At 53.6% G+C, this 27022-nt stretch overlaps 1 protein-coding gene across 2 annotated transcripts in view; it reads right to left on the reverse strand.

Moving 5' to 3' along the window:
• The window catches only part of ABCC3 (ATP binding cassette subfamily C member 3), a 40920-nt gene that overhangs the window by 2094 nt on the left and 11804 nt on the right, over positions 1-27022 (reverse strand). The window contains exons 6-30 of one of the 2 annotated variants that reach the window (XM_070392881.1): positions 26753-26814; positions 25944-26075; positions 24632-24823; positions 22328-22505; positions 22071-22232; positions 21458-21550; positions 20127-20330; positions 19864-20010; positions 19384-19471; positions 18950-19016; positions 18597-18723; positions 18345-18521; positions 12215-12382; positions 11722-11914; positions 10643-10763; positions 10292-10439; positions 9984-10191; positions 9426-9736; positions 8204-8403; positions 7923-8049; positions 6878-6979; positions 4338-4484; positions 4010-4168; positions 3267-3433; positions 459-653 (exon numbers count right to left, since the gene is read on the reverse strand). In XM_070392881.1, coding sequence (XP_070248982.1) covers positions 459-653; positions 3267-3433; positions 4010-4168; positions 4338-4484; positions 6878-6979; positions 7923-8049; positions 8204-8403; positions 9426-9736; positions 9984-10191; positions 10292-10439; positions 10643-10763; positions 11722-11914; positions 12215-12382; positions 18345-18521; positions 18597-18723; positions 18950-19016; positions 19384-19471; positions 19864-20010; positions 20127-20330; positions 21458-21550; positions 22071-22232; positions 22328-22505; positions 24632-24823; positions 25944-26075; positions 26753-26814 — 3875 coding nt within the window. The remainder of the gene's footprint in view (positions 1-458; positions 654-3266; positions 3434-4009; positions 4169-4337; positions 4485-6877; positions 6980-7922; positions 8050-8203; positions 8404-9425; positions 9737-9983; positions 10192-10291; positions 10440-10642; positions 10764-11721; positions 11915-12214; positions 12383-18344; positions 18522-18596; positions 18724-18949; positions 19017-19383; positions 19472-19863; positions 20011-20126; positions 20331-21457; positions 21551-22070; positions 22233-22327; positions 22506-24631; positions 24824-25943; positions 26076-26752; positions 26815-27022) is intronic. The other variant, XM_070392879.1, reaches the window with a different exon arrangement.

Consider the following 27022-nt stretch of genomic DNA (forward strand, 5'->3'; position numbering starts at 1 on the left):
ATAGATTTGTGGCCGGGTCCTGCCTCCCCGTCTGCATTCTGAGCTCCCAGGCCTCCAAGGGGCCAGCCTGCTGGGCCAGCACGGCTCACTCCCATAGGCGTCTGAGTCACCCGGCCCCTCCCCTCGTTCTCAGCACCGCCCTCTGACATTGGGCACAATGAGGGAATAGGTCACAGTCTTTCTTTTTGGCCGAGTGAGCTGCCTCTCCAAAGAAGCCATAGATTCCAAGGACAAGGCCTCCTTCCTAATCCTCTGAGGAAATGGCCCTCGGGAGAACTCCAGTAAGGAGCTGGGGAGGAACCGACATTTCCCAGGATCTCCTGTCACTGGTCTGACTGAGGGACTGAGGTTCAGGAAGGTGCATCCAATTGCCCAAGGTCACGCCTCTCTCCCGCGTCCAGATAACCTTCCCACTGGCCCAGGTGACCCCACCAGCCCCTCCCTGCTTGGCGCCCCACCTGGTGTAGTCCATGATGGTGTTGAGCCGGTGCGCGATGGTCAGCACCGTGCAGCTCTCGAACTGGGTGCGGATGGTGGCCTGGATGAGGTCGTCGGTCTCCAGGTCGATGGCGGCCGTGGCCTCGTCTAAAACCAGGATTCGGCTCTTGCGAAGAAGGGCTCGGGCCAGGCACACAAGCTGCCGCTGACCCACACTGGACATGGGGAAGGCAGACATCACCAACTGGGGACCCCCAACCTGCCCCCAGGCCTCACTCTCTGAATGGTTTCTGTCTCCTCTCCTTCCCAATGGCCCAGGACTAACCTCTTTCATTTCTACCTCAGCCCTGACCTCCTGGACCGGGAGTCGGAGTCGAGGTCTGGATACCAGAGGCTTAATGTGGGGCCTCGAGGATAGAGCCAGTGCTCAACAACACTAAAATCTCCAGCTGTCTCTGGCACCTGGCCACTTCTTTCTTTGCCTTCTTCCTCCTCCTTACTCCTCAACTAGTGCCATGATGTTTCTCTGCTTCATTCTATCAGTCATTTACACCTTAGTAAGAAATACTTAAATGGCTCTCTCTGGATATTTGCACACAGATGTCATCTTGCTGAACCTAATATCACACAATTCAGATAGCCTTTCCTGCCCCCATGGGAAATATAGGCCAGGGCTGTGGGAACGAGGAAGGAGAAGGGCAGGGAAGGACCTGGGGGACTCCCCATGTCTGGTCACTGGGGAGATGGAGGAAGGGCAGGACGCATACCTTCAACCTCTTCCCTTGGAAGCCAGAGCTAGTGAACAAAGCGAGGCTGTGTTCCTAACCACAGAGGCTGCAGCAACCCCACACCCAAGGACAAATACCTCAGCCCTGCCCAAAGGGGTGAGTCACCACAGCCCAAGTGAAGGCCAGGCTCTCTCCCTGGCCCATTCCCACAACTAATGAAGGTTTTGGCCGCAGAATGAGCCGCCAGATAGAACTCGGGACTGATTTATGGTGGGACTGGCACAGGATACAGGTTCTACTTAAAGCAGCTACAAGCTCAGTGAGGGAGGCGGGGAGCCCATTTCTGTCTCAGGTCCTGATGTACGTGGGGATGGAGGGGATGCTCTGGGGAGGTGCTGATGGCAAGCAGGAACAGGAGAACGGGCCAAAAAACAACCCTGGGGCGCGGGGTCTGGAAGCTCAGGCTTGTCGGCCAGCTATGCCCAGCAGGGCTGTGTAAGTGAAATCCCGTTAAAACACCGTCTTCCAGGGCTGCCTGAGGAGGCAGGGACATCCCATGGGTGGCTACAATGCAACAAAAAAAGGTTTGGGGCAAAAGCCCCCACTCTCCTGAGTTTCTGCCCTTCCCCTTGCTCTCTGAGCAGCTTTGGGCAAATAATTTTATACATTGGAGCCTCCTTTCTGGCCCACAGGGCTGCAGTCAAGATTAAATGAGATAGTGGAGGCCAAAGTGTTTTGAGCACCACTCAGTGCTGAGCAAATGTAAAAGCTTTCTGGTTTTGTTTTTGAGGTCTGGAGAGAGTCCAATGGTATGGACCAAGTAGAAGAATAGGAATATGAATAACTAAATTCTCCAGGAGTATATATAGGCTAAGCACGTTCCATTTAATTGCAATGACCCTGAGACGGCTCTGTCCAAATGGCAGCCATGGGCCTCATGAGGCTATAGAGCAATTGAAGTGTGGAAAGTCTGAAGTGGGATGTGCTGTAAACGTGAAAATACACATGGGATTTCCAACTTAGTCAGAAAAAATGTAAAATATCCTAATCACTTTCATGTCCATTACATGTTGAAAATATATTTTTTCTATATATCAAGCTAAAGTAAGTACACTATTAAAATTTATTTCACCTGTTTCTTTTTCCTTTTCTTAGTGTGGCTACTAGAAAAAACTTTAATTACACACACGTGACTCACGTGGTATTTTCATTGGGCTGGACGGTGCAAAGAGGGAGGGGACTGTTATTACTTCTATTTTCGCGTGGGAGAAAAGGAAGCACAGAAAGGTTAAGCCACTTGCCCGAAATCACACAGCTAACACAGGTATGGGATTCTCAAGCTCTTAGACCCAGTAAGAAGAGATTTCTGGCTCTCCTTGAGGCACCGCCCAGAGGCCGGGGATATAAAATCTAGGGCTATAGAGAAGCAAAGAAGGACCTAGAGAGCTCACGTTCCTGAACGACAGACGAGACTGCATCCATCTGGGAAAATATGATTTGCCTAAAGCACTGTAGTTGTCCTCTCACCTGCTCCACAAGTTCAGTCCACACCCCGCCCCTGCTCCCCGTCTTCCCCCTCCCCTCCCCCGGCCCGCTCCCCCGGCCAGTATGGCATTGAAAACCTACAGGACAGCCTTGGATAGAGCGTCGACCTGCGGGCTCCAGGGTCCCAGGTTTGATTTGGGTTAAGGGCACAGGTTGTAGGCTCAATCCCCAGTGGGGAGCATGCAGGAGGCAGCCGATCAGTGATTTTTCTCTCATCATTGATGTTTCTATCGCTCTCTCCCTCTTCCTTCCTCCTTGAAATTAATAAAAATATATTTTAAAAAAACAAACAAACACCTACAGGACAAGTCTGAATAGGGCTTTGGAATCTCCCAGACCTGGTTCAAATCCCAGGCCTGCCCTTTCCCAGCTATATGACTTTGGGCCTGCCTCAGTTTCCTTCCAAGAGGGATCATGGACCACCTCTAGGGATTATGGGAGGAGACAGTGAGATGGTGCATGCCTGGCACACAAAATATGTTCAAGACAAACAAACAGTGCCCCCTAAGGGCACCCAGGCTGATGGGAGCGGGGAGGGCCAGAGGGAGCTGTTACCTGAGATTCTCCCCTCCCTCGGAGCACTGGAAGTCCAGGCCTGCGGGCTGGGAGCTCACAAATGTGTTCAGGTGGGACAGCTCCAAGGCCCGCCATATGTCTTCCTCCGAGGAATTGCCGAAGGGGTCTAGGTTCATACGCAGGGTCCCCGAGAACAGGATGGGGTCCTGGGAACACAACAGGGTCTTAGAAGGAGGTAGCTTGGGCCCCACAAGGAGCCAGGGGGTAAAAAAAAAAAAAAGGAATTTGAGGCGGCAGCATTCCCACCCTGTCCCCAGCCCTCTAGGAGGGAGGCAGTGGCCACGGAGATAGAAAATGCCTGTGGGGAAGCGATAAACCTCAGCTTTGCCATCGCTAAGTCCTCCGCTACAGCAGGGACCCGCGCGCTAATCTGACTCCGAAGTGTCCGCTCAGCAGAAAAACGCCCCAGAGGAGCCAAAAAAGGGAAATGCCATTTAGAGCCGAGAAGCAAGGAAGCTGGGACTGAACATCTTGGCAATAGGCTGCTTTAAGGGGTCCTAGGGCCCTGGCCCCATCTGCTGGCCCAGGAGGTTGCAGGACAGGGTCTGATTGGGCCAGGGGACCCCTGACCCTCCCGGACCCATAACAGGTGGCTGCTCTGTGGCTCTGCTCCTGCTGTCTGGCTCTCCAGCCTCGAGGTCCAGTCTTGCCTTGAGGAACAGGGCTGGGGTCTGCCCCCGAGGGTAACTGGCCAGTGTGGCCCGTCCATGTCCGGTTCAGACCTGGGGGATGATGGTCAGCTGAGAGCGCAGGTCATGGAGCCCCATGTCCGCCACGTTGAGGCCGTCGATGCGGATTTCACCCTCTGCGGCCTCCAGGAGGCGGAACAGGCTGAGGGTCATGGATGATTTGCCAGCCCCCGTGCGGCCCACGATGCCCACCTGGAGGGGGTGGGGAGCGGCAGTCAGAGGGACGCCCAGGGGTCAGTGGGGGCACCTCCTGGACTCCCCTAGAGAGGCCAGCGGACAGCTGGGATGGAGCACCCGCTCTCCCAAAGACCCACTCTCCCCACGAGGGGTACAGTCACGTCCCAGGCACAAAACCACCCACCTTCTCACCGCCGCGCACACGCAGACTCAGGTCCTTCAGCACCAGATCCAGGCCTGGCCGGTAGCGCACGGAGTAATTCCGGAACTCCACCTCACCCTGTGCGGGCCAGCCTGCAGGAGGGCGGCTGCCCTCCACCACCCAGGGGGCCTGGCATGAGGGGAAGATGAATAAGAGTGCAGGTCACACACCATAAAGCCAGCCTTGCTTGGAGGCAGGGGCAGCCAGATTGTCAAACAAGCAAAGCAGCCTTGGCCGGTGTGGGTCAGCCGGTTGAGCGTTGCCCTGTGCACCGAAAGGTCACCGCTTTGATTCCTGGTCAGGGCACATACCCAGGTTGCGGGCTCAATCCCTAGTATGTTGCATGCAGAAGGCAACCAATGGATGTTTCTCTCTCTCTCTCTCTCTCTCCCCCCCTCCCCTCCTCTCTCTCTAAAAAGTAATAAAAGCATTAAAAAAAAAAAAAAAGCAGTAAAGCAGCCAGAACAGACCTCCCTCTCTCAAGGAGGTGTCAAAAGATGGCCCAGCCAGTGTGTCTCAGTGGTTGAGCATTGACTTATGAACCAGGAGGTCACAGTCTGATTCCAGGCCAGGGCACATGCCCGGGTTAGGGCTCGAGCCCCAGTAGGGGACACGCAGGAGGCAGCCAATCAATGATTCTTTCTCATCATTGATGTTTCCATCTCTCTCTCCCTCTCCCTTCCTCCCTCTGAAATCAATAAAAAACATTGAAAATAAAAGTACTATGCCCTGTACTTAAAAAACAAAAGAATGAACAGCAGGGTTGCGGGGGTGGGGTGGGACAGAATTTTTTAGGATATGGAGACAGGATCATGTATGTAGAAAGGGTGGAATGCTAGACATGAAAGGGGAGAATCTGAAGATCCCAGCAAGTGGAGGGTTTGAGGGATGATGGAAGGTGCCTGGGAGAGGCAGGGGTAGATGGAGCCACAGGGGCAGGAGAGGTCCGGCTGGGAGGAACTGGTGGGGTGGCGGCTCAGTGGAGACCGACAAGGAGAGATCCAGTCACAGAACCCATCCCTTCCAAGAAAGGAGGGGTCATTTCATCTGCATGTCACCGAGAGGTAGAACTAGACGAGAACAGAAAAAATGTCCCCTAGGTTTGGAACCAGGGAGGTCATGGGTGAGCGGCTTCAGCGGAGTGATAGGGCCAGAAACCAGTCGGCAGGGGGCAGCTGAGCCCAACGATGCTGAGGAGGGCGTTTGTAGACCATATTTTAAAACAAGCTTCATGCTGAAACCGGTTTGGTTCAGTGGATAGAGCGTCGGCCTGCGGACTGAAGGGTCCCAGGTTCGATTCCGGGCGTGTACCTGGGTTGCGGGCACATCCCCAGTGGGAGATGTGCAGGAGGCAGCTGATCGATGTTTCTAACTCTCTATCTCTCTCCCTTCCTCTCTGTAAAAAAATCAATAAAATATATTTTAAAAAAAATAAAATAAAAAATAAAACAAGCTTCATGACAAAGGGGAGCAGAGAAACGGGGCAGTGGGATGCAGAAAGGGAGGGGTGGCTTGTGTGTCTAGATGGGAATCATCCAACAGAGGGAGCGAGGTGGGCGCATGGGAGTGGGGTTTTGTAGAGAAAGAGAGAGGAGGGCAAGGGGCCTAGGAGCACTGGTGCTGGTGGGAGCGTAGAATCCAGGCTAGATGAGCTGACGGACAAAGGGACAGAGACAGGTGTCACAGGATGGGGGGTCCCAATGAGGTCAAAGTGCTGTGATCATGGAGGGTTTGGAATCCGTGAGCTGGGAGGGATGGGAAGGATGGTCTAAACGAGGGATGCGTGGCACAGAGATCTCAGGGATGCGCAGCTTCTGGCACAGGGAGGTCTGGGGTTGGAGCAGCATGGGAGGGTGCGAATGGAGAAGTCGGAATCTCTCAGGAGAGGACAACTCCCTCCCCAAGCAAAGGGCAGGCTGCGCACCATTGCTCCTTCCACCAGGCCGGTGGCTTTGGCCGGATGCTCACCTTCCCTGCTCATCCCGGCTGACCGGTCCTCTTTGGGTGCATCACCCCGGAGCTCTGGTCTTCCACCCACACCCTGCAGCGTGTCCTACCTCCCCCGCGACATCGGAATCTGCTCAGGGGCAGAGCCTGTCTTGCTCCATTGGGAACCATCTATGCCCTCTAGCAAAGACCTCTGACTGATGGCCAATCAGGATCGAATGAATAAATGAATCAATAAAGAGCCACCCAAGTAGCTGGCTTTTGAGCAAGAGCAGCGGTTCTCAACCTGTGGGTCGCGACCCCTTTGGGGTCGAACGACCCTTTCAGAGGGGTCGCCTAAGACCATTGGAAAACACATATATAATTACATATTGTTTTTGTGATGAATCACTATGCTTTAATTATGTTCAATTTGTAACAATGAAATTGGGGGTCACCACAACATGAGGAGCTGTATTAAAGGGTCGCGGCATTAGGAAGGTTGAGAACCACTGAGCTATAGGGATGGTGGGCTACTGAGAACCCTTCCCCAGCTATTCCGGACTCCCCCACCCCAGGTTCACCCCAGTACCCACCTCGGTCTCCGTCTTGGAGTACTCCTTGACTCTCTCCACAGCCACGATATTAGACTCCAAGTCTGATAACATCCGTATCATCCAGTTCAGAGAAAATGTCACCTGGCCAAAGGGATTGGGTCATAAATAGGGTGACCTCTCCCTCCCCCGCCGCCTGCAATGGCTTTGGGAGGCGTTCAGACTCCTTGATTTTGCTCCCCTCCCATCAGTGACCCAGGGGGGCCTGGGCAGGTCCATAGGGTGTGCCACCGAGGGCTCTACTCACAACTGCACCTCTGACCGGGACAATGCAGACTCACTAGTAACCAAGGGCCAACGGGGCTAGAGTTCCCCACACTTTGATATGCACGAGAAAGACTTCCCAGAGAACCTTGCTGCTGAGCCAGCAGGCCTGTGGGAAGATTCTGTGTCTCTAACAAGCTCCCAGATGATGTTGCCACAATTGGTGCTTGGACCAGACTCTGTGTGGCAGGGAGTCTTGACAGACATGCAGGGTCCTGAGCCCCATCCTGGGCGACCGGTGTCAGAATCCGCATTTAACAAGATCTCCAGGTGATTCATCCGCACATGAAAGTTTGAGCAGAGTGTGATTTGCTTCACAAAACTCCAGTTGCCAGTAGTGACCTGCCCAACCTCCAGCCCAGGGGCTCTCCCTGCAGGCATGTGAAATGGGGTGTCCTCCAGCCCTATAACCCCTCCCCCAGGAACCGTCAGGGCGGAGGGCCTTCTAGATCTTGTGCTCAGGCAGGACAAGTTCTGTTTGTGTTTTGGAACCAAGTGCCAAGATAATTTCTCCAACACCCCAAGGTGGAGCATCTCCTCTAGGCTCTGAGAACATTTTGTTCCTCCCTCCACCAAGACCTGCTCCCCCAGCAGTATAATCCATGCTTGCCTGTGAGCTCAGCCCTTACCCCACTGCCCCGTGAGCAGAACCTGGGGCTGGTCCCCGCCATGGGCAGAGCGAGGTGCTCAGGAGATGCCTGTGGCACTGGTGTGGCCTCTGCCCCAGTCCTGGCCCTGCCCTGAGGCCCGGAGCCCTGCATACCTGTAGGGCATAGGACACAGACAGGCCCACCATCCCTGGACTCAGGCTGCTTCTCCCAATGACAGCGAAGAGTGCAGCAAAGAACACAACACAGTTCCCCAGGAATTCCACTCGGACCCCCAGCCACCTGCAAGGATGGGACAAGGAGGAATTGGGGCAGAAGCAAGAGGGGGGGGGGGGCAGTTTTCTGCTTCAGGGGAAGGAGGGGCTAGGCCCCAGAACACTGCAGGGACCCCAGTGGGAGCTGCTGGAGGGGCAGGGGTGAGGAGGAGGCCTCTGACCTGTTGGAGGAGATGCTGGGGTAGCAGCTCCTCTGGTTGATGTCCACCTTAGCATCACTGATGGCCTCAAAGGCCTGGCTGCGGCCATAGGCCCGGATGACGCTGGAGCCAGTCACCGTCTCCGAAAAGTGCGAGTAAATGGGCGAGCGGCTGACGGACTCCAGCCGCTTCAGCTGCCGCGATGTGGCCACATAGAAGCGCTGGCGGAGGACGGAGAAAGAGCCTGGGGTCAGGACTGCGGAGCCCAATTCAGCCCTGCACACCCTCTGAAGCACCAATGATGTTTCCATCTCTCTCTTCCCCTTCCTCTCTGAAATCAATAAAATATATTTCAAAAAAACGAACAAGCCCTGACCGGTTTGGCTCAGTGGATAGAGCATCGGCCTGCGGACTGAAGGGTCCCGGGTTCGGTTCTGGTCAAGGGCATGTGCCTTGGTTGCAGGCAACATCCCCAGTGGGGGGTGTGAGGGAGGTGGCTGATCGATGTTTCTCTCTGTCTCTCATCGATGTTTCTAACTCTCTATCCCTCTCCCTTCCTCTCTGTAAAAAAACCGATAAAATATATTTTTAAAAAAAGAACAAAAAAACAACAACAACAACCCCATCCTATACACATATGTTTAGAAATGTATAAAACGAAGGTAGGGAAGGATAATAGGTCTCAAACTGTTAGCAATATTTTATTTAAAAAATAGCCAGCAGGAACGCGTTCTGGGACCAGTCACCATTTACAAGGATTTCATTTTATCTTAGCAACAACCCTATGATTGGGTCTACGATTCTCGCTGTTTCACAGGCGAGGAAAACAAATGTCAATCAACGAGGGAAAGGAACAGACTCCAGTGATGGCGAACCTATGACACGCGTGTCAGAGGTGACACGCGAACTCATTTTTTTGGTTGATTTTTCTTTCTTAAATGGCATTTAAATATATAAAATAAATATCAAAAAGATAAGTCTTTGTTTTACTATGGTTGCAAATATCAAAAAATTTCTCTATGTGACACGGCACCAGAGTGAAGTTAGGGTTTTTCAAAATGCTGACACGCCGAGCTCAAAAGGTTCGCCATCACTGGTCTACACCCTAACCAAGCCAGCTGTGACCCTGGGTTCTGCCGTCCCTGCGCCTTGGCTCCCCTGAGTCATCAGCCCTCACAAAGCCCCGCCCACTCGAGCGCCCCGCCCTCCTAACAGCCCTGTACCCCACCCCCTCCCTGAGCACCTGCACCAAGATGTAGAAGACAGCCAGAGGCAGGATGACCACCGCGAAGAGCGGCGTGCTCGCCACGATGACCACGAGGGTGGAGATGGAGGTGTAGAAGGAGCTCAGCAGCATGAGGATGGTGGGGGCCAGAGCCTCGTCGATGACGCAGATGTCCTTGGAGAAGCGGTTGAGGATGCGGCCCGACGGCGTGGTGTCGAAGAAGGACTGTGGCGAGCGCATCTTGTTGTGCAGCAGCGCCTGGTGAAGCAAGCGCGCAGCCCGGACGCAGCCCACGACCATCATGACGGACGACAGCACCACCAGGACCCCTGGTGGAGGAGGCGGAGGGGCGCTCACTCACCTGGGCCAGGTGGCAGGCACTCGGGCACCAGTTCCGGTTCTGAGGTAGGGGCTTGGCGGGCCCAGAGGCAGGTGGACACTAGGGTGGGTTAGGGAGGCCTTGGGGCTGGGCGATGGCTGTGATGGTGGAGGGAAGGGCACGGTTTGGGGGACTGAGCAGCTCCGGGGTGAGAAAGGGGCTACTGGCGTCCCTCCCCATTATCTCCGCAGGCTCACCTTGCAGAATTCCCAAGGTGGCATACACACCCAGCCTCTGGGTGGTGCTGTTCTGTCGGCCACCCACCGTGGCCTCGTTGGTCCAGGCGCTGAGCCACATGTTGGCGCCAATGGCAGCTGCACTTTGCCCCGCGTACAGCAGACAGATGACCAGTGTGGTACAGAGCCCCACAGACCTGGCATAATCCCAGAACACGTTCAGCTTCACCTGCATGGCCGTGGCGGTCAGGGACAGAGGACTCCTGTGAGCCCGAGGACTGCTGGGGACCTGCCCACCCTCTCCAGCCCTCCTTATTCACCCTCCTCACCTTGCCCGTCTCCATCCTCTCCTCTTCAATCAGCGTCCCATTTGCCTTCGCCTCTGCTGCCTGCGCTAGCTTTTCTGCTGTACCCAGGCGCCGCCGGGGCGCAGGCCAACCTTGGCCCTCCCCCTCCGAGGACATGGTACTCAGCTGTCTGTGGAGGCAGCTGGTCAGGCCCGGAGAGGAGGCCTCGGACTCACCCACAAGACAGAGCCCAGGAGGAGGATGCAGGCGGCCGCAGAGGCCCAGGCCAGGGTGTGTGTTGGGGAGGATGCCCATCCACCTGTACCCCACCTGGCAGGGCTTGGGGAGCCCCGACCCAGCTGCCCGGGGGGCTGCGCGCTCTCAGGAGCTCACCTCATAAACTGCTTCTGGACCTCATACAGGACCGGTTCATTATCCATCAGGTCTGTGTGGCTGCTGAGTGTGTCTTCAATCAGCAGCACCTCCTCGTCGTCTGCCTCCTCCAAGGCTGCTGCTGGGTGGGAGGAAGGAGACAGAGGTCTGCTAGCTCCCTAGAGGCCCCCATCCCTACTTCAGGGAAGGAGCCAGAATGGACAAGCATGAGCTAAGGAAGACGAGAGGGGTTGAAAGGGCAGCAAGAACAATAACGACAAAAATAAGTGACCGATTTTGTGTTGGACAAGGAAAAGGGCAGCAAGAAAGACTTAAGTGAGACCAGAGGGAAACCTTCCCATCAGGGGCCATAGAGAAAGGGACTCAGATATAAGGGTTAGGAGCGTGGGCTCTGGAGTCAGACCGGCTGCGCTTAAATCCTGCCTCCTCGCTGCATGGCTTTAGGCAGGCATGGAAACCCGGGATAATAATAGTGCCCACTTCATCATGTCATTGAGAGAATTAAAGGAATAGATGTGTGTCAAGTGCTCAGCAAGGGGCAGAGCCCTTAGTAAATGCTCAAGGCGCATTAACTTACATACAGCAGCAGGCAAGAAAACCCAGGGAGCCAGCCCAGGGTTTGGGGTTGGGGAGCTGAGACCGGACGACAGGGGGCGAGGAGCAGGGGTGTCCCAGGAGCCCAGGGACTTACATATGTTCATGAGGACAGGAATTTTCCTATTTGTTCACTGCTATCTCTCAGTGTTTAGAATCGTGCCTGGCCACAGTCATGGCTCAATAAATATGTGTTCATAAATAAATGACATATGCACCAAACAATGTATCCAGGAAACAGCCTGGGCCCTTTGACATATGGGAAAACAGAGGCTCTGAGGGTGCCCAGTTAGGGGAGAGGAAGAGGAGGGACTGACTGCATCCAGCTCCCTTTCCCTCCTGGTGATGTCTGACCATCACACAGAGGGTCCAAGTTCCCCGGACCCTCCCTTGCACAGCATCGGGCCCTGTCCACAGACACACGCGGAGACCCCGAGGCAGGGGAGATGCTGGGAGGGTACAGGGACATGGAGGGCCAGGGGTACCGGTCCTGCTGCTCTCCTCCAGGTGTTCCTCGCCCTCGTCCGGTGCGTAGTTGTGGAGGAAGTTGGCGAAGGAGCCGTTACGCTGCAGGAGGGCTGGGTAGGTGCCCACCTCAGACACCTGTCCGTCAGCCAGCACGACGACAAAGTCTGTCTGGGGCAGGAAGCTGATGCCGTGGGTCACCAGCACCCGGGTCTGGGGAGAAGGCAGGGGGCTGTCACTCCCACAGCCCTCAGCACACCCCCCAACCACAGGCACAGGGCCCCGGAGTGAGTGTGAGGTACCCATGTGCCAGGGAGCCCGGGCAGGCACATCAGGGACTCACCCGTGCTCACCACAGCTGGCTCAGTGCATTTGGGCTGTGAGCTCCCATCCCACACTCCTGCTTCTCACATCCTCACACCTCCAAGTGTCACCCAAACCCCTTGGCCTCTCACCAGTTCTCTCCTAGGCCCTCGATCTCACCTTAGCCCCTTAGCTTCCTGGAGGCCTCACCTTGCTTGCCAGTACACCTTCCGGCCCGATGACTTGGTCAAAGATGTGTTTGGCCACGTGGGAGTCCACGGCTGACAGTGGGTCATCCAGCAAATAAATGTCGGCATCGCTGTAAACAGCTCGGGCCAGGCTGACCCGCTGCCGCTGGCCCCCAGACAAGTTGATGCCCTGGATGGGGGAGAGGGGAGGGAGGTGGGTCCTGGGTAGGAGGGGTCAGAGGGGCACAGGGGAACCAGGGCCCTGTCCATTGTCATTCAGCAAGGCACACCTCTAAGTGCACATTTCACATGCCCGGTCCTGTCTCTGGGAAGCCGTGAGGTCATGGAGAAAGGGTGGTGGCTCTCAGTCCTCCTGGGACATGTGAGGACATCCTGCTCCCTTTGCTCCATCACCTGCCCAACTGGTTCCCCTGCCTGCCACCCTCACGCCCGGGCAGGCTGGAAACCCCCAGGCGGTCCCTCGTGGACCTTTGACTCTTCTGTCACCCAAACAGTTTGCAGATGACTTTCGTAACAATGATCTCAACTGGTCCTCAGGTCATTCCTTCCAGGGAGGTATTGTTAGCCCCACTTCGGGGGATCAATTTAAAAATGATAAATAACGATGGTACTGGATTATAATTCATTGGATCAAATAAGAATCCATGAACCCATCTATACTAATAATAGCCTAGGTGGCATCACGCCTTAACATCGTCACAAGACGGCCGTCACAAGATGGCTGCGCCCACAGCACAGGCGGGGCCGGTGGCCGCTCTGCGCGATGAGGCTGGGGGTCCTGCAGCTGCTCTGCCTCGTGCGGAGAAAGCGGGGCCCAGTAAAGGAGGCGGGTTGTGGCAGGGGAGAGCAGTTGGGGGCAATCAAGCCAGCAGGGAAGGGCAGTTGGGGGCCATCAGGCTGGCAGGGGAGCAGTTAGGCATCAATCAGGCCGACAGGGGAGCGGTTAGGGAGCGATCAGGCTGGCAGGCAGAAGCCGTTAGGGGCAACCAGGCAGGCAGGCAGGCAAGCGGTTAGGAGCCAGTGGTCCTGGATTGTGAGAGGGATGTCACAGATTGGAGAGGGTGCAGGCCAGGCTGAGCCCCCCCCCCCCCACCCCCTGCATGAAATTCATACACCGGGCCTCTAGTATTAATATAAAGAAATTAATGAATAAGTAAAAAAGGCAAAGGAGGAGAAAGCTCTTTCTTAGAGTCAAATGCCAACTAATAACTATAGAATGAATGGAGGTAGAAGTTAGTATTTGGCAAACATCATAGTAAACACTGACTCAGGCGAGAATCATCAGTGAAAGTTATGAAATAAAATGACCAATGAAAAGACATGCCTCCATGACAAAAACTATTTCATGTTTTAGATTTAGTAAAAGAAAAACAATTTTAATTTTCTAAGGTGATAGAGTTCAATGTGCCCATTTTGAATTATGTAATTAACTGGTATTCAGTATTTATTAAATAGAACACAATTTCCTTCATAAAATTGACATGATCAATAATCTGTTTATTTGATTAGTGACCATAGAGAAATTATTTTTATTTATACCTCACACAAGTCAATTCTTTAACAATAAGACTTGCATTCAGATAAGATATATTTAAAGTGAGGCTAACCATAGCACAGCCAATGATTAATTGAATTGATTTTTTGTTGAAATTTAAGAGATGAGATTACGTATTTGGCGATTGTGGTGGAAATTTGTGGTTGGAACACTCTTGGGTATATCACTTGATGGAACAAAAATATCGAGCTACCTTTGGATAATTAATCAAAGAATACATTCACCTCAACAAGTATAACAGGAGGAAATTTGGGCTTTTTATTCTAGCAAGAATTTATTTTAGCCTACTTTTCTGGAGATCTTGGGTATGAAGCTCTATATAATGTGTTGTTCAAGATTGGCAAGCAAATTCTTATTGTTCAATGACAGTACATTTACTGCTGGGTCCCGCGAGAGAAGTATGTTTTCCAAATATAGTACCTCCATTTTAGAAAACAAAGAGGTGAGCTATGAGTATTTTTGTTAGATTCGTTTACTTGAAATATGTTCTAAGTAATGGGCTTTAGTAATTAATTTGTTTGAACTTGAATAAAGTAAAACTTTAGTGAGTAAATGGTGAAGTCCCTGAAAAAAAAAGATACTGAAGATGAAAGGGCAGAAGTTAACATTCTTATTTTGCATGCTGATAATGGAACTATTGAACTACATCGCCGGTGTCCTGACTTTGGAAAGGCTTATGGTTTTTAAATGTTACTTCATTTTGCAATTGAAATTTAATTAAGTGTAGATTTAATAAAATAAAAAAAAGAAAGAAAAGACATGCCCTCAGTCAAGTGATCAAAGTTAACACTGTTAATAAATTGACATCACGTGCTTCCTAATATGGTGCACCAAGAAGGACATAATATTACTCCTTTAGTATTTCCCCCCAAAATATACAATCTGCGTCTAACTGTGTTCAAATTGAGAGACATTCTACAAAAAAAACTGACTTATACTTTTCAGAAATGTCCAGGTCCTGAAAGACAAAGGCTGAGGAATCATCCAGATTGATAGAGAATAAAGAGATATGACAAGTAAATGCAATTCATGATCCCAGATTAGATCCTAGCCCAGGAAAGAAAATAGCTAAAAAAAGACATTTCTGGGACAAATGATGACATTTGAGTACAGACTGTGAATTAGATAGTAATATTATATCAATGTTAAAATTTCTTGATTTTGATCATTCATCTATGGTTATGTAAGAGAATGCCATTGTTTTGAGGAAATACAGACTCAAATCTTTAGTATTAAAAACAATACGGTGCCTGGCTAGTGTGGCGTTAACCCATAAACCAAGAGTTCACTGGTTCAATTCCCAATTCCTGGGCAGGGCACATGTTCAGGTTGCGGGGCTCGGTCCCCAGTGTGGGGCCTGCAGGAGGCAGCCGATCAATGATTCTCTCTCATCATTTATGTTTCTGTCTCTTTCTTCCTCCCTTCCTCTATGAAATCAATAAAAACAAATTTCTTTAAAAAAGAGCTAAAACTCTTAGAAGAAAGCATAGTGGAAAATTTCATGACATTGGAATTGGCAATGATTCTTGGATATGACACCAAAAGCATGGGTAACAAAAGTAAAAATAGAGAAGTTGGATTATATCAAAATTAAAAACTTGCGTGTGTCAAAAGACATAACAGAATGAAAAGGCAACCTACAGAAGAAAATATTTGTAACTCATATATCTGATAAGGGGCTAAAATTCAGTACAGTAAGTCCTCTCTTATTGTAAGTCACTATGACTTTAAGCTAAATGACATATAATGAAACCAATTGATATAATTGATGTAAATAAGAGTTAAGTTCCTTCAGCATGTCATCATGTTATAACAGAATGACACTGAATGAAATAACATTATTTGGGGACTTCCTGTACACATAAAGAACTCCTACAACTCAACAAACGAACAACTTGATCAAAAAATGGGCGGAGGACTCAAATAGACATTTCTCCAAAGAAGATATACCAATGGCCAATAAACACATGAAAAGATGCTCAACATCACCACACCCCATTAGAATGGCTACTATCACAAACCAAAAACAACCCCCCTCCCTCCCAAAAGCCACAAGTGTTGGCCAGGATAGGAGTTGGAATCCTTGTGCACTGTTGGTGGGAATGTAAATTGGTGCAGCCACTATGGAAACGCTATGGCAGTTCCTCAAAAACTAAAAAATAAATAGAATTACCATATTACCTAGCAATTCCACTTCTGGGTATATACTCAAAAGAACTGAAGGTAGGTTCTCAAAGAGATAGTTGCACACTCATCTTCATAGTAGAATTATCCACAATGGCTAAAAGATGGAAGCAACCCAAGTGCCCACTGTACGTGGTATAAACATACAATGGAAGATTATTTAGCCTTAAAAAGGAAAGAAATTAAAAACATTTTTTTTTTTTATTGATTTTAGAGCAGAAGGAAGAGGGAGGAAGAGATAGAAACATCAATGATGAGAAAGAATCATTGATTGGCTGCCTCCTGTATGTCCCCCACTGGGGATGGAGCCTGCAACCTGGGCACGTGCCCTGACTGGGAATTGAACTGTGACCTCCTGGTTCATAGGTCGACGCGCAAACACTGAGCCACGCTGGCCGGGCAAAAAGGGAAAAAATGTTGACCGGTGCTATAACAGGAATGAACCTTGAGAATGCTAAGAGAAATAAGCCAGTCACACCCAAAAAGATGCTATATGATTCCATTTATATGAAGTACCTGGAGGAGTCAAATGCGTAGAGACAGGGAGTAGCAAGGTGGTTGCCAAGAGCTGGAGAGGGAGCAGGATGGGGAGCTGTTGTTTAAGGGGTACGGAGTTTTAGTTCTGCAAGATGCAAAGCGTTCTGGAGATGGATGGCCATACAACAATGTAAGTGGACTTAACACTACTGACCTGTCCACTGGAAAATGGTGAGGATGGTAAATTTAGTTATGTACATGTTGCAACAATGAACAACAAATAAACTAAAAAACCAAAACTTCCACTGATAGCCCGTGGTTTTTAGGTAAATGTCAAAACCTTAACCAAGGTCTGCAATGTCCTGCCTTGCCCTGTACCCTCCCCCTGCCTTCCTTCCCTAACCACATTCCTCAGCTCACACCTTCAAAGGCTTTCCATCCCTCTTGGTAAAAGCCACCATCCTTACAGTGGCCTGCAAGGTACTGTGTGAAAAGGCCGCCTGGACACCTCACTGGCCTGGTCTCCCCCTCCCACCCCTGCTCACTCCCTCCAGCCTACTGGCCTCCTTGCTGGTCCTTATGTGCCCGATCACATTCCTGCCTCAGGGGCTTCGCACTTCCTGCTCTCTCTGCCTCTAAGGCCTTTCCCCAGCCAGAGCTCCAGGTCCCCAGGCAGGGCCCACTCCCTCCCTTTATTCAGGTTCCAATTCTCACTGAGGCTTTCCCAAGGTAACAACATAGCCCCAGACGTATTTCCTTCTCTGTTCCATTCTCTCCCCCTTAGCATTTATCTAAAATATTACATACTAGAGGCCCAGTGCATGAAATTCGTGCTGGGGGGGGGTGGGGGTCCCTCAGCCCAGCCTGCCCCCTCTCACAGTCCAGGAGCCCTCAGGGGATGTCCTACTGACGGTGTAGGTAAGCCGCAGTCTGGCCGCGGAGGCTCAGAGCAGGCACTCCGTGTGTGTGTGTGTGTGTGTGTGTGTGTGTGTGTGTGTGTGTGTGTGTCTGCTGGGGGCCTGCCCCCAGCCGCGCCACGGAGGCTCAGAGCAGGCGCCTCTCTGTGTTGATCTCTCAGGCTCAGGGTGGTGCCTGCGTATTGTTTTCTCAGGCTCGGGCCGCGCCCGGCCCCTCCTCCTGAGCTGGTCGTGACCCTTACAGAGTCCTGACCTCATTTGCATATTACTTCTTTATATATATAGATTTTACTTACTTATCTTGCATATGATCTCTCTCCCCCACCAGAACGTAAGCTATATGAGGGCAGAGATGTGAGACTGGTAGAGTAACTACTGTATAATATTGCCTGGGGCATAGGTGTGTGATGAAATCTGATGAATAGAATGTTTAGATAAGTAGATGCACTACGAGCTCTTCTTTCTCAGCTGTTAAGATCGGCTCAAAAGTGATGCTTTTGCCCTGACCAGTTTGGCTCAGTGGATAGAGCGTTGGCCTGTGGACTCAAGGGTCCCAGGTTCGATTCCGGTCAAGGGCATGTACCTTAGTTGTGGGCACATCCCCAGTAGGGACTGTGCAGGAGGCGGCTGATCGATGTTTCTCTCTCATCGATGTTTCTAACTCTCTATCCCTCTCCCTTCCTCTCTGTAAAAAATCAATAAAATATTAAAAAAAAGAAAGTGATGCTTTTCCCTATGCAGAGTTCCCCCGCCCTGCCCTTCCTGTCCTCTGCACAGGCCTTCAGCCTGGTGGGCAGGCATTCTACAGCCCCCACCCATTCACAAGTTGGCCTCCCCCAGTAACAGATCTGTTTCCCCAGTGCCCAGCACAGAGCTGGACATGATATTACATGGATGTGTGAGTGAATGAATGAATGAGTGCATATATGGGCCTGGGCTGGGCTGAGGCAGGCAGGTGTATATGCTGACTCCACAGAGGATGAGAGGGGACAGTGTACCTTCTCTCCAATCTCTGTCTTGTCCCCGCCAGGCAGCACCTCCAGGTCGGCTAGCAGGGCACAGGCCTCCAGGGTCCGTTGGTAGCGCTTGGGGTCCAGGGCTCGGCCAAAGAGCACATTTTCCTGAAGAGTGCAGTTCTGGATCCAGGCCTGCTGGGGCACGTAGGCCACGGAGCCCTGGCCACGGAAGAACACCACTGTTACCTGGGGGTTCGCCAAGCCTCCCTTCCCAGGAGTCCCTACCCCACTCACCTTCACATACACCTTGCCTTCCAGCTTCTCCATCTCTCCCAGAAGGGCAGACATCAGGGAAGACTTTCCACAGCCCACGGGCCCCACCACGGCCACCAGGGCCCCTTTTGGCACCTGGATGTCTAAGCTGGGAGACAGGAACCCGGTCAAAGACAAGGATCAGGCTTTTGATTCCCAACCTTCCACCTGGAGACCCAAACCCTTCTTTCTTCAGACACCGCCCTGGTCATTGAGGCTCTTCCTGCTTTCCAGGACAAAGACTTGGGGGTAGCGTCGGGGGCAGGTTTTGCTATTTATTGATCTGAATGTTGGCCCCCTTTAGGCAGCTAAGAAGGGATGGGAGAAGCTGGTACCTGTGCAGGGTTGGGGGCAGGTCCTGGGCCCAGGTGAAGGTGCCATTGTCTATAGTGACTGCGTAGCCTGGGAGGGTCAAGGTTGGCAGGGTCAGGGGAGTGGGCAAGGTAAGGGGGAGGTTGGGAGGGAGAGGTATGGGGAGCCCTGGGGAAGGGGCCAAGGGGGGAAGGCAGGGACGCTTGGGGCATAGTGAAAGAGACAGGAAGGCCTGGGACAGGGGCACAGGGAGCCCCAGGGAAGGAAGGAGAGTGGGGGGAGTCTGGGGAGGGATGAAGGACAGGAGAATAGAGAGAGGAGGGCAAAGGCAGGCATAGAGTTAAAGATATGAAAGAGGAAGAAGAAAGGGGGTCACAAGGGAAAAGTTGAAAGCCTGGAACAAGGATTTTCTAGAGCAGGGCCGCTGCAAGAGCAGCCCAGAAAGGGGTGTCTGGACCTGGGGCGATGGTATTTCTTTCCACACACTGGGGGTCAAGTTCATCTTGGCTCAGGAAATGCTGGATCCGTTTCAGAGACACGCTGGTCTGCAGGAGGGCGTGTGTCAACCCCGGAAGCCATGCTTTTTCTATCTCCCTCCACTCCCTCTTACGCTTGCCTGGCCCCCAACTTCCTGGGCGTGGACAGGCCCCCTGAAGGCCCAGACACGGGGGTCCTCCTGTGACTGAGTCTTCCCTGGCTCCCACTCTGGCCAAGAGGAGGCTGTCTCCAGAACTCAGGTTTCCAGGGACCTGACCTGACCTCCTCTGACCCCAAATGATCCCTGGCTCTAAAGACTTCATTCAACTTTGAACAATTCTTCGTCATGTCGGATGGCCCTCTCCTGATTCCAGTAACTCTCCTTGATTATCCCCTGCACCCAAGTGACCCCAACAACCTGCCCTCGCTCCAGCAGAACCCCCAGCCCCACTGGGGTTACCTGGGTCAGGCCGCTGATTATCTGGGGCAGCATGCTGAGGGGGTTCTTTAAGATATTGAACAGGGACACGGACACAAAGGCCTTCTCAGCGTCCAGCACGTTGTTTGGGTCCACAGACACGTACACCCCGAGGGTGATGAGGGTCACCTGGAGAGCAATGGGGGTGGGTGTCGGGGTGGGGTGTGCTGGACCCAGAGGCCCGGGCTGCCCAGGTGGGAGGTGGGAGGTGGGAGGTGGGAGCCGGCCCGGAAGGAGAGCCTCACCAGGAAGGGGGTGCAGATCCAGGTGAAGATGGATATGGCGTGGAGGTAGGCGGCCTGGCGCAGCAGCCGGAGCTCACTCTGTCGGATGCCCTCCACCTGCTGCAAGAAGCTGGGCTCCCAGGCGTACAGCTTCAGCACCTTGATGCCACCCAGGATCTCGCTCATCAGCCTGATGCGCGAGTCCTTGAACTTCATTTGTTCTACCTGTGGAAAGAGTGGCAGTGGCGTGCTCCACTCCCCAACCCGGACCTCTCCCCACAGGGGCTGGTACCTTCCAGGCACTGGCCCAGGCTGCAGCCATCGGCCTGCTCACCATTCCTCCTCCCTCCTCCCCTTAGCCTGGAAGGCCCAGCCCGGTCTCCCCTCTCCTCCCGACAAAATCCATCTCCAGCCTCAGTACCAGTGTCATGGTCCCGCCCAGGCAGCATCCTCTGTCCCCTCCCCTGGGACTCTAGGGCACACTGTCCTTTCCTTTTGTCCCCAGAGAGACCCTGTCCCCAATCTAGGGCACAACCCCTACTTGTTGAGTGCCTACCATGTGCAAGGCCACGCGCTAGACGTGGGGCAGATAATGGTGAACAACTCAAACAAGGCCCCAGCCTTCATGCAGCTGACAGTTTGATGGGGAGGCAGGTGGGAAGCAAACAATTACCCAAATAAATGCTTAATAAATCAGTATGCATACTCTGAAGGGAAACAACAGGATTCTGTGAGTCTGGGAAATCAGTTTATGTTGGGAGATGGGAGAAGAGAAGGAGTTGGACGAGCAAGGAAGGGGTAGCATTCCAGGGAACCGTATGTAAGGTGGCCCAGAGGTACGCAGAGCTCGGTGCTTTGGAGAAATGTAAGAAGGCCAGACTGGCTGAAATTTGGCCATATCTCAGGGGGCAAGGGCTTGCAAGGTGAGCAGGGACCTGGCAGGTGGTCCCAGGGACTTGGTCATTTATTCGATGTGCAGTGGGAAGCGACTGAAGACCTCAATACACGTTTGCAAATAAAGGACTGGGTGACTGGCTATGCACACTCAGCACCGTGCGGCAGGAAACTCTCATTAGACCAGAAGATGCAGGTTCAAGTCCTAGCTCTGCCTGACGCTGGACTGCCACCCTCTCTCTGGGCCTTGGCTCCTCAGCTGCAAAATTAGCATTTTTTTTCTCAAACCCTGTCAGGGTTGCTGTGAGGATAGAGTGAGCTAAGGTCTGTGAGAGTGGCTTGTATCCATCCACAGTGAGTAAACAAAAGAATGGAGGGGCCCCAGGTTAGTGAATGCCCTTCCCCAGCACCTGGCCAGGCGCTCCAGGCAGAAGCAGTGCGCCTGCTCCAGCACCCACCTGTAAAGTACGCATCTTCATGGCCACAACTGCATTGATTGGGATCAGCAAGACCATGAAGGCGACTCCAGCCAGAATGGAGGGACCCAGGTTCTGAGGAGGCACGGGCAGATAGATAAGACAGATAACCAAAGTATGTATGTAGACAGAACCCAACAGATAGAGGCTTATTGATCTGAAACATGGAGACGGGCAGACAGAGACAGTGAAAAGTGGACATATAGAGAGAGCCAAAATGACTTTCCGCAGATGCAGTCAGCCATCAGATAATGACAACAGAGAGGCACAGACAGGCAGACATAGAGGGGTGTCCAGACACACAGGAGGGCAAATAGAGCCAGACAATGACAGTCAGTCACACACACCCTGCCTCCTAGTCCCTCTCTTCTCCCCTGGGATCTTTGAGAAGGATAATCATCCAGGTTGGAAAGACCTGGTTGCAGACACTAGCATCCTCCCAGTCCTGTCCCCTACCCCCAACCCCAAAAAATATCTAGGGAAGATCTTGTGTCTATTAGGCAGCTCCTCCATGGACCCAGGTCACCTTCTCTCGCCCTTTCTCAGCGAGGTCAAGGTTAGAGGAAGGGAGCAGAAGTCGGGGTCTGAGAATCACCTGCCAGAGGAAGTAGATGGCCAGGATGATCTGCAGCGGTCCCGACCACAGCATGTTGAGGAAGGGGGCAACGTCCATGATGCGCTGGGCATCCACTGACATGAGGTTGACCAATTCTCCCACCGTGGACTCACGTTTGACTGAATTGGTGATGACCAGAGCCTGCAGGTAGACAGCAGGTGATGAGCAGGTGATGAGCTGCTCCCCAAGCCAGGCTCCCCAGCCCGACCCCCCTCCCCCGCCCTGCTCCAGCTGACCTTCCTGTAGATGACACCTATGATCCCCGTACGAAGCCTCAACCCCATCACAAAGATGCAGTGGTAATACTGGTGCAAGATCAGAGTCTGCATCACGGAGCACACGAACATCAGCCCGGCCACCAGGAAGCCCCACCAGGTGGGGGCCATGGGGTTTGAAATAAATCTGATCAGGATGCTGCAAGGGCAGAAGAGAAGCATGAGGGTGGGGAGGGAGGGCTCTCCAGGCTGCTCCCTCTACTGCCCTCCCCTTCCCCCCTCAGCCTCCACTCTGTCCCCTGCTCTGAAACCTCTCAGGGTGGGGGCTGCTGTCCGCCCCCCAGACCCGGGGGACTTAGCTCAGTGCTGCCTCAAGACCATGACCCTCCATCCTTGCTCCCTTCTGCCTTCACCTCCTTTTCTATCTACTGTGGCTCCCACCGCCCCTTCCTTCTATCACTCTCATCACCAGCCTCACCTGCCTGCCTTTCTTTCCTGCTTGGACCACATGGCAGGAAGTAATGCCACATGTTCCTTGATTTGACTTCCTGTGCCTTCTCAGAGCCTACTGCATTGACCATACAGACTCTTGCCCCTCAAATCCATCCTCTCCCACATCAGCCAGCCCCAGTGCCACCTGGTGACCGTCTCCAGGGCCCTACCCACCTCCTCTTCCACAGCCCTCTTTACTTTTCTAACCTTCTGACCTGTCCCCCTCTCTGCCCGTCTCAGCAGCTACTCACTTAACTCATCCACTGAGAAGTCCCCACCAGCCTTAGGTCCATGTGGCCAAGACTCAACTCACCACCTTGCCCAGTGCCCAGCCCCCTCCTCCCACTGAGTTCACCATCTCAGCAAAAGATCCATCCTCCCCCAGTCACCCCGGCCAGAACCCAGTCACCCTTGACACCACCCTCTCCCTGGCACACCACACCCCTCCCCCGTCTCCAGAGTAGCTGCTGCTCCCTATCTCATTCCTGGCCTGGGCTCTCACCTACCTTGCTTGGCCCACTTCCATCTGGCCACACGCCTTATATCCCCCGCACTACTGGCTGGGAATCCTTCCAAATGCAAAGCAGATGCCCCTCCCCGGCCGCAAATCTCTCAAGGATCTCCCTCTCCCTTTGTGTGTGTTTTTTCTGCCCCTCCCTCTGCATGCCAGCATTTAGAAACACCTGGAGTTCCTGAGTCATGCTGTCTCAGGCCTTTGTGACTTCCCCTCCTACCTCACCTGGTTCACTAACCCCTGGTTGTCCTTCCAAGTTTGATAACCTCTCTGGCCTGCAAATGTCCCCTGCTCCTTCCCAAGCTGGCCTCTTCACCCCTCCTGGGGTTGTCCAGACACCTAGTTCACCTCTGCCCGCATCGTGTTCTAATGGGCTTACACACTGGTTTCTCCCACAGGACTCGAAGACCATCGCTCGCTGATGTCTGCATCCCTAGCATCTGGCACCATTTCAGTACCCTGGGGCTCAATAAATATTCAGTAAATAAATGAGTGCGTGAATGGAGGGGCAAGGAGTTGTCGGCTCTGAGGCTAGGCAGCGCTCCTTCCCACCCTCTCATTTGAGAGCTCCTTCAAGCCCAAGCCGCTCTGTGACAGAGGAGAGAGCCTATCATCTGGAAAGAATGCTGTAGCTGGAGGTCAGAGCCCTGCACTCAAATCCATCTTTATCAGCTGTGTGCCCGTGGGCAAGTCACTTCACTCTGAGTTTTTTGCTTCCTCACTTGTTATTTTTGTTTTTGTTTATTTTGTTAATCCTCACCCGAGGATATTTTTCCATTGAATTTTAGAGAGCGCGGAAGGGAGGGGGAGAGACAGAAAGAGAAACACCGATGTGAGAGAGACACATTGTTTGGTTGTCTCCTGCACCCAGGGGTGCTGGGGAGGAGCCTGCCACTGAGGAACATGCCCTTGACCAAGAATCGAACCCAGGACCCTTCAGTCTGAGGGACAATGCTCTATCCGCTGAGAAAACCCAGCTAGGTCTGTTTGTGTTTTTTTAAATTTAGTTTTTCTGCTTCCTCATTTGTAAAATGGGAATAGGGACACTTTGTAGGAGTGAAAGAATGTTAATGCATTCAACAGGGAGCCTGGCACACAGGAGGTACCAGGTAAGCGTAAGCTGGATGTGAATGGGGAAACTGAGGTGAGAGGCGTTGCCACTGCCAAAGGGCTCACAGAACGTGGAGAGAGCCCCTCCGGTTCCTGGGCTGGGGCTCTTTCCACTACATGTTGTCCCTTCCTCTGGGCTCAATCCTCAGGGACAGCCAGCCACCCCCCTGTCCAGGGAAGGGCTGCAGCAAGAGGGAGGGTGGTAAGACCTGAGCAGCTGTGGGTTGACGAAGGAAAGGAGGTCCTGGATCAGCATGAAGCATGTGCTGGTGATGAAGCCGGGGCCAAAGGTGACCAGCAGGGCCCGCAGGAAGGAGGGCTCCCGGGGCCTGGGCCGGCCCGCCAGCAGCTCCTCATCCTCACTGGTCACTGTCTTCCCAGATGCCGCTGCGGCCTTGTGTCTGGTCAGGGAGGAAGGAGCAGTGGGTAGGAATGGGGCCCAGGAAGCCAAGTGCCTGGGATGAGCGGGGAGGAGAGGGGAGCTGCTTTCTTGACTTTCAGGACTGGGAGGGGGATGGGCAAGATGACTGTCCAGGTAACTCCCCAGGAGACTCTGTCCTCAGGTGCTGGAGGGTATATGAGTGGTACCCTAACTGCTACCTAAGGACAATAACCCAGCAACGCCAGCCTCTGGCTTGCTCCCCGCCACCCCAGGAAGGATGCTGAGAGGGAAGGCATGGGCAGGGAAGGCTAGTGGCCCCGTCACCTGGGAGCTGAGCAGGGGGTAGAGGTGACACGAAGGGCCAGAGAAGGAGTGACCATGCAGACTGGGGGTCCATAGGGCTTCCCAGAGGCTCCCAGCCACTGAAGCCACGACATTGCTGACCAAGCTCTAGCCGGTGGCTCCTCCGACAGCCAGGTGGTAATCAGGGCTCTGACTGAACATGCACTGAAATCCCCGGGAAGGGGCCTGTCCCAGGGTCAGCAGTGGGAGGGAGGGAGGACTCAGAGCCCCAGCTCTCAGCTGGGCAGGTGGCCAGAGATGGGTTCCCTGATGGGAGGCTGCCAGTGGGAGGCCCCTCAGCTGGAGGGCCATCTTCTCCAGCCCCTGCCCCTCCTGAGGGAAGACCCTGCAATCTACCCTTCACTCGGGCCTGGCGGTGCAGTGGTGAGAACAGTGGGGCCAGACAATTGGTGTGGATTCCAGCTCTGCGGGTCTGCCACCACCACCGAGGGAGGGGACGTTGGGTGCTGCATTAAGCCTCTGTGTCCCCAGCTGTAACGAGGGGACAGCAGAACGCACAGGCACAGCGTAGGGCTGCTGGAGATTGAGCTCCTCTCCGTGCCCAGGGCCATGCCTGGGGGAGAATCAGTGCTCCGCAAGTGGCAGCCATTCTCTGGCCTCAGCAGAGCCGGGAAGAGCCGGCCCACCCAGGCCCGAGTGTCCCACCCCAGGACCTCCTACCCCTGCTCTTCTCCCTGCCCTCGCCCTGCAATCATCCCAGGTCCAGCAGCCTCCCCTCAGGGACCAGGGTGCATGAAGGGGCCGGGTGGAGAGGTGGGGGACTGGGAGGGTCTTACTGTGCTGCCTGCTTTTGCTGCTTCTTCCAGGCCTCCAGCAGTCTCTGCACCACCACCTCGGAGCGATGCTCCTTGCTCAGGGACCAGAGGTCCTGATCTTCCAGGGGGCGCCGGTAGCCAAGGATGGCCATCCTGGGGCAGGCAGATGGCCCCACATGGGGGCAGAGTTTAGCAGCCTGGAACTAGGACCAGGGTGTCCAGAAAGAAGGGGCTCCCTAGGGAGGTGTCTCCGTTATTGCCCCCGTGAGCAGGCTGGAGGTCACTGCCTCCCACCCCAAGTTCCTATCTCAGGCCCCTTCTCTCCCTCTTCCGCAGTTGCCCCCTTGACCCCTGGGTCCTGGTGATGAAGTGCCCGCTGGCTGGGGCCCTCTTCAATGCAGCACGGTTAGTGAGCTGTCACTCAGGTCACAGACACAATTATCCTGCTCAAGCCACTCTGACGGGTGGCCGTGGCCGAGGAGATGACAGAAGAGCTTAGCGCTAATTAAGGTTTCCTTCTAGCCCCTGGGCCTGTCCTCGCCACCTGCCAGATGACCTCTGCTGAGGCCAGAGGTCAGCCCAGGAGACATGAACCACAGCAGAACACCCAAGACTAGGCCCGGCCTTTGCACTCAGTCTCCAGCCCAAACAAACAGGCTTCCTCACCCTCTCCTGTCCCATGGCCACTGAGGAGGGGGTCTGAGGTGGAGGGGCCAGCCAGGCCCAGCTCCGCAGGCCCCTGAACTTCCAGCCTGCTCCCCTTCCTCCCTCTCACCCCCGATCTCCTGGACCCCTCCCTCTGGCCCAGCCTAGAGGAAGAACCAACTCACTTTGTGAACCACCAGAAAGACAGGCGGGAGAGGAAGCCAGCGTCGGTCTCCGGGCAGGGGTTCTGGACGGTGAGAGTGGAATGGGGGAAATCAGGAGTGCCCAGCACCCTCTCACGGCAGAGAAGAGGGAGGAGGCCCCTCGCCCTCCAGCTCCAAGCCCAGGTGGCATGTGTGGAGATGACCTGGGCATGGAAGGGACTGGAAGGGACTGAAAGTGCTGGAAAGGGCTGCCTGAGGGCCGGGCGTGGAACCTCCACTCCCACCCAGCCT

Source organism: Myotis yumanensis, unplaced genomic scaffold (assembly GCF_028538775.1).
Source record: "Myotis yumanensis isolate MYYU_CA2020_CCGP unplaced genomic scaffold, mMyoYum1.0.hap1 SCAF_16, whole genome shotgun sequence".
NCBI classification, from domain to species: domain Eukaryota; kingdom Metazoa; phylum Chordata; class Mammalia; order Chiroptera; family Vespertilionidae; genus Myotis; species Myotis yumanensis.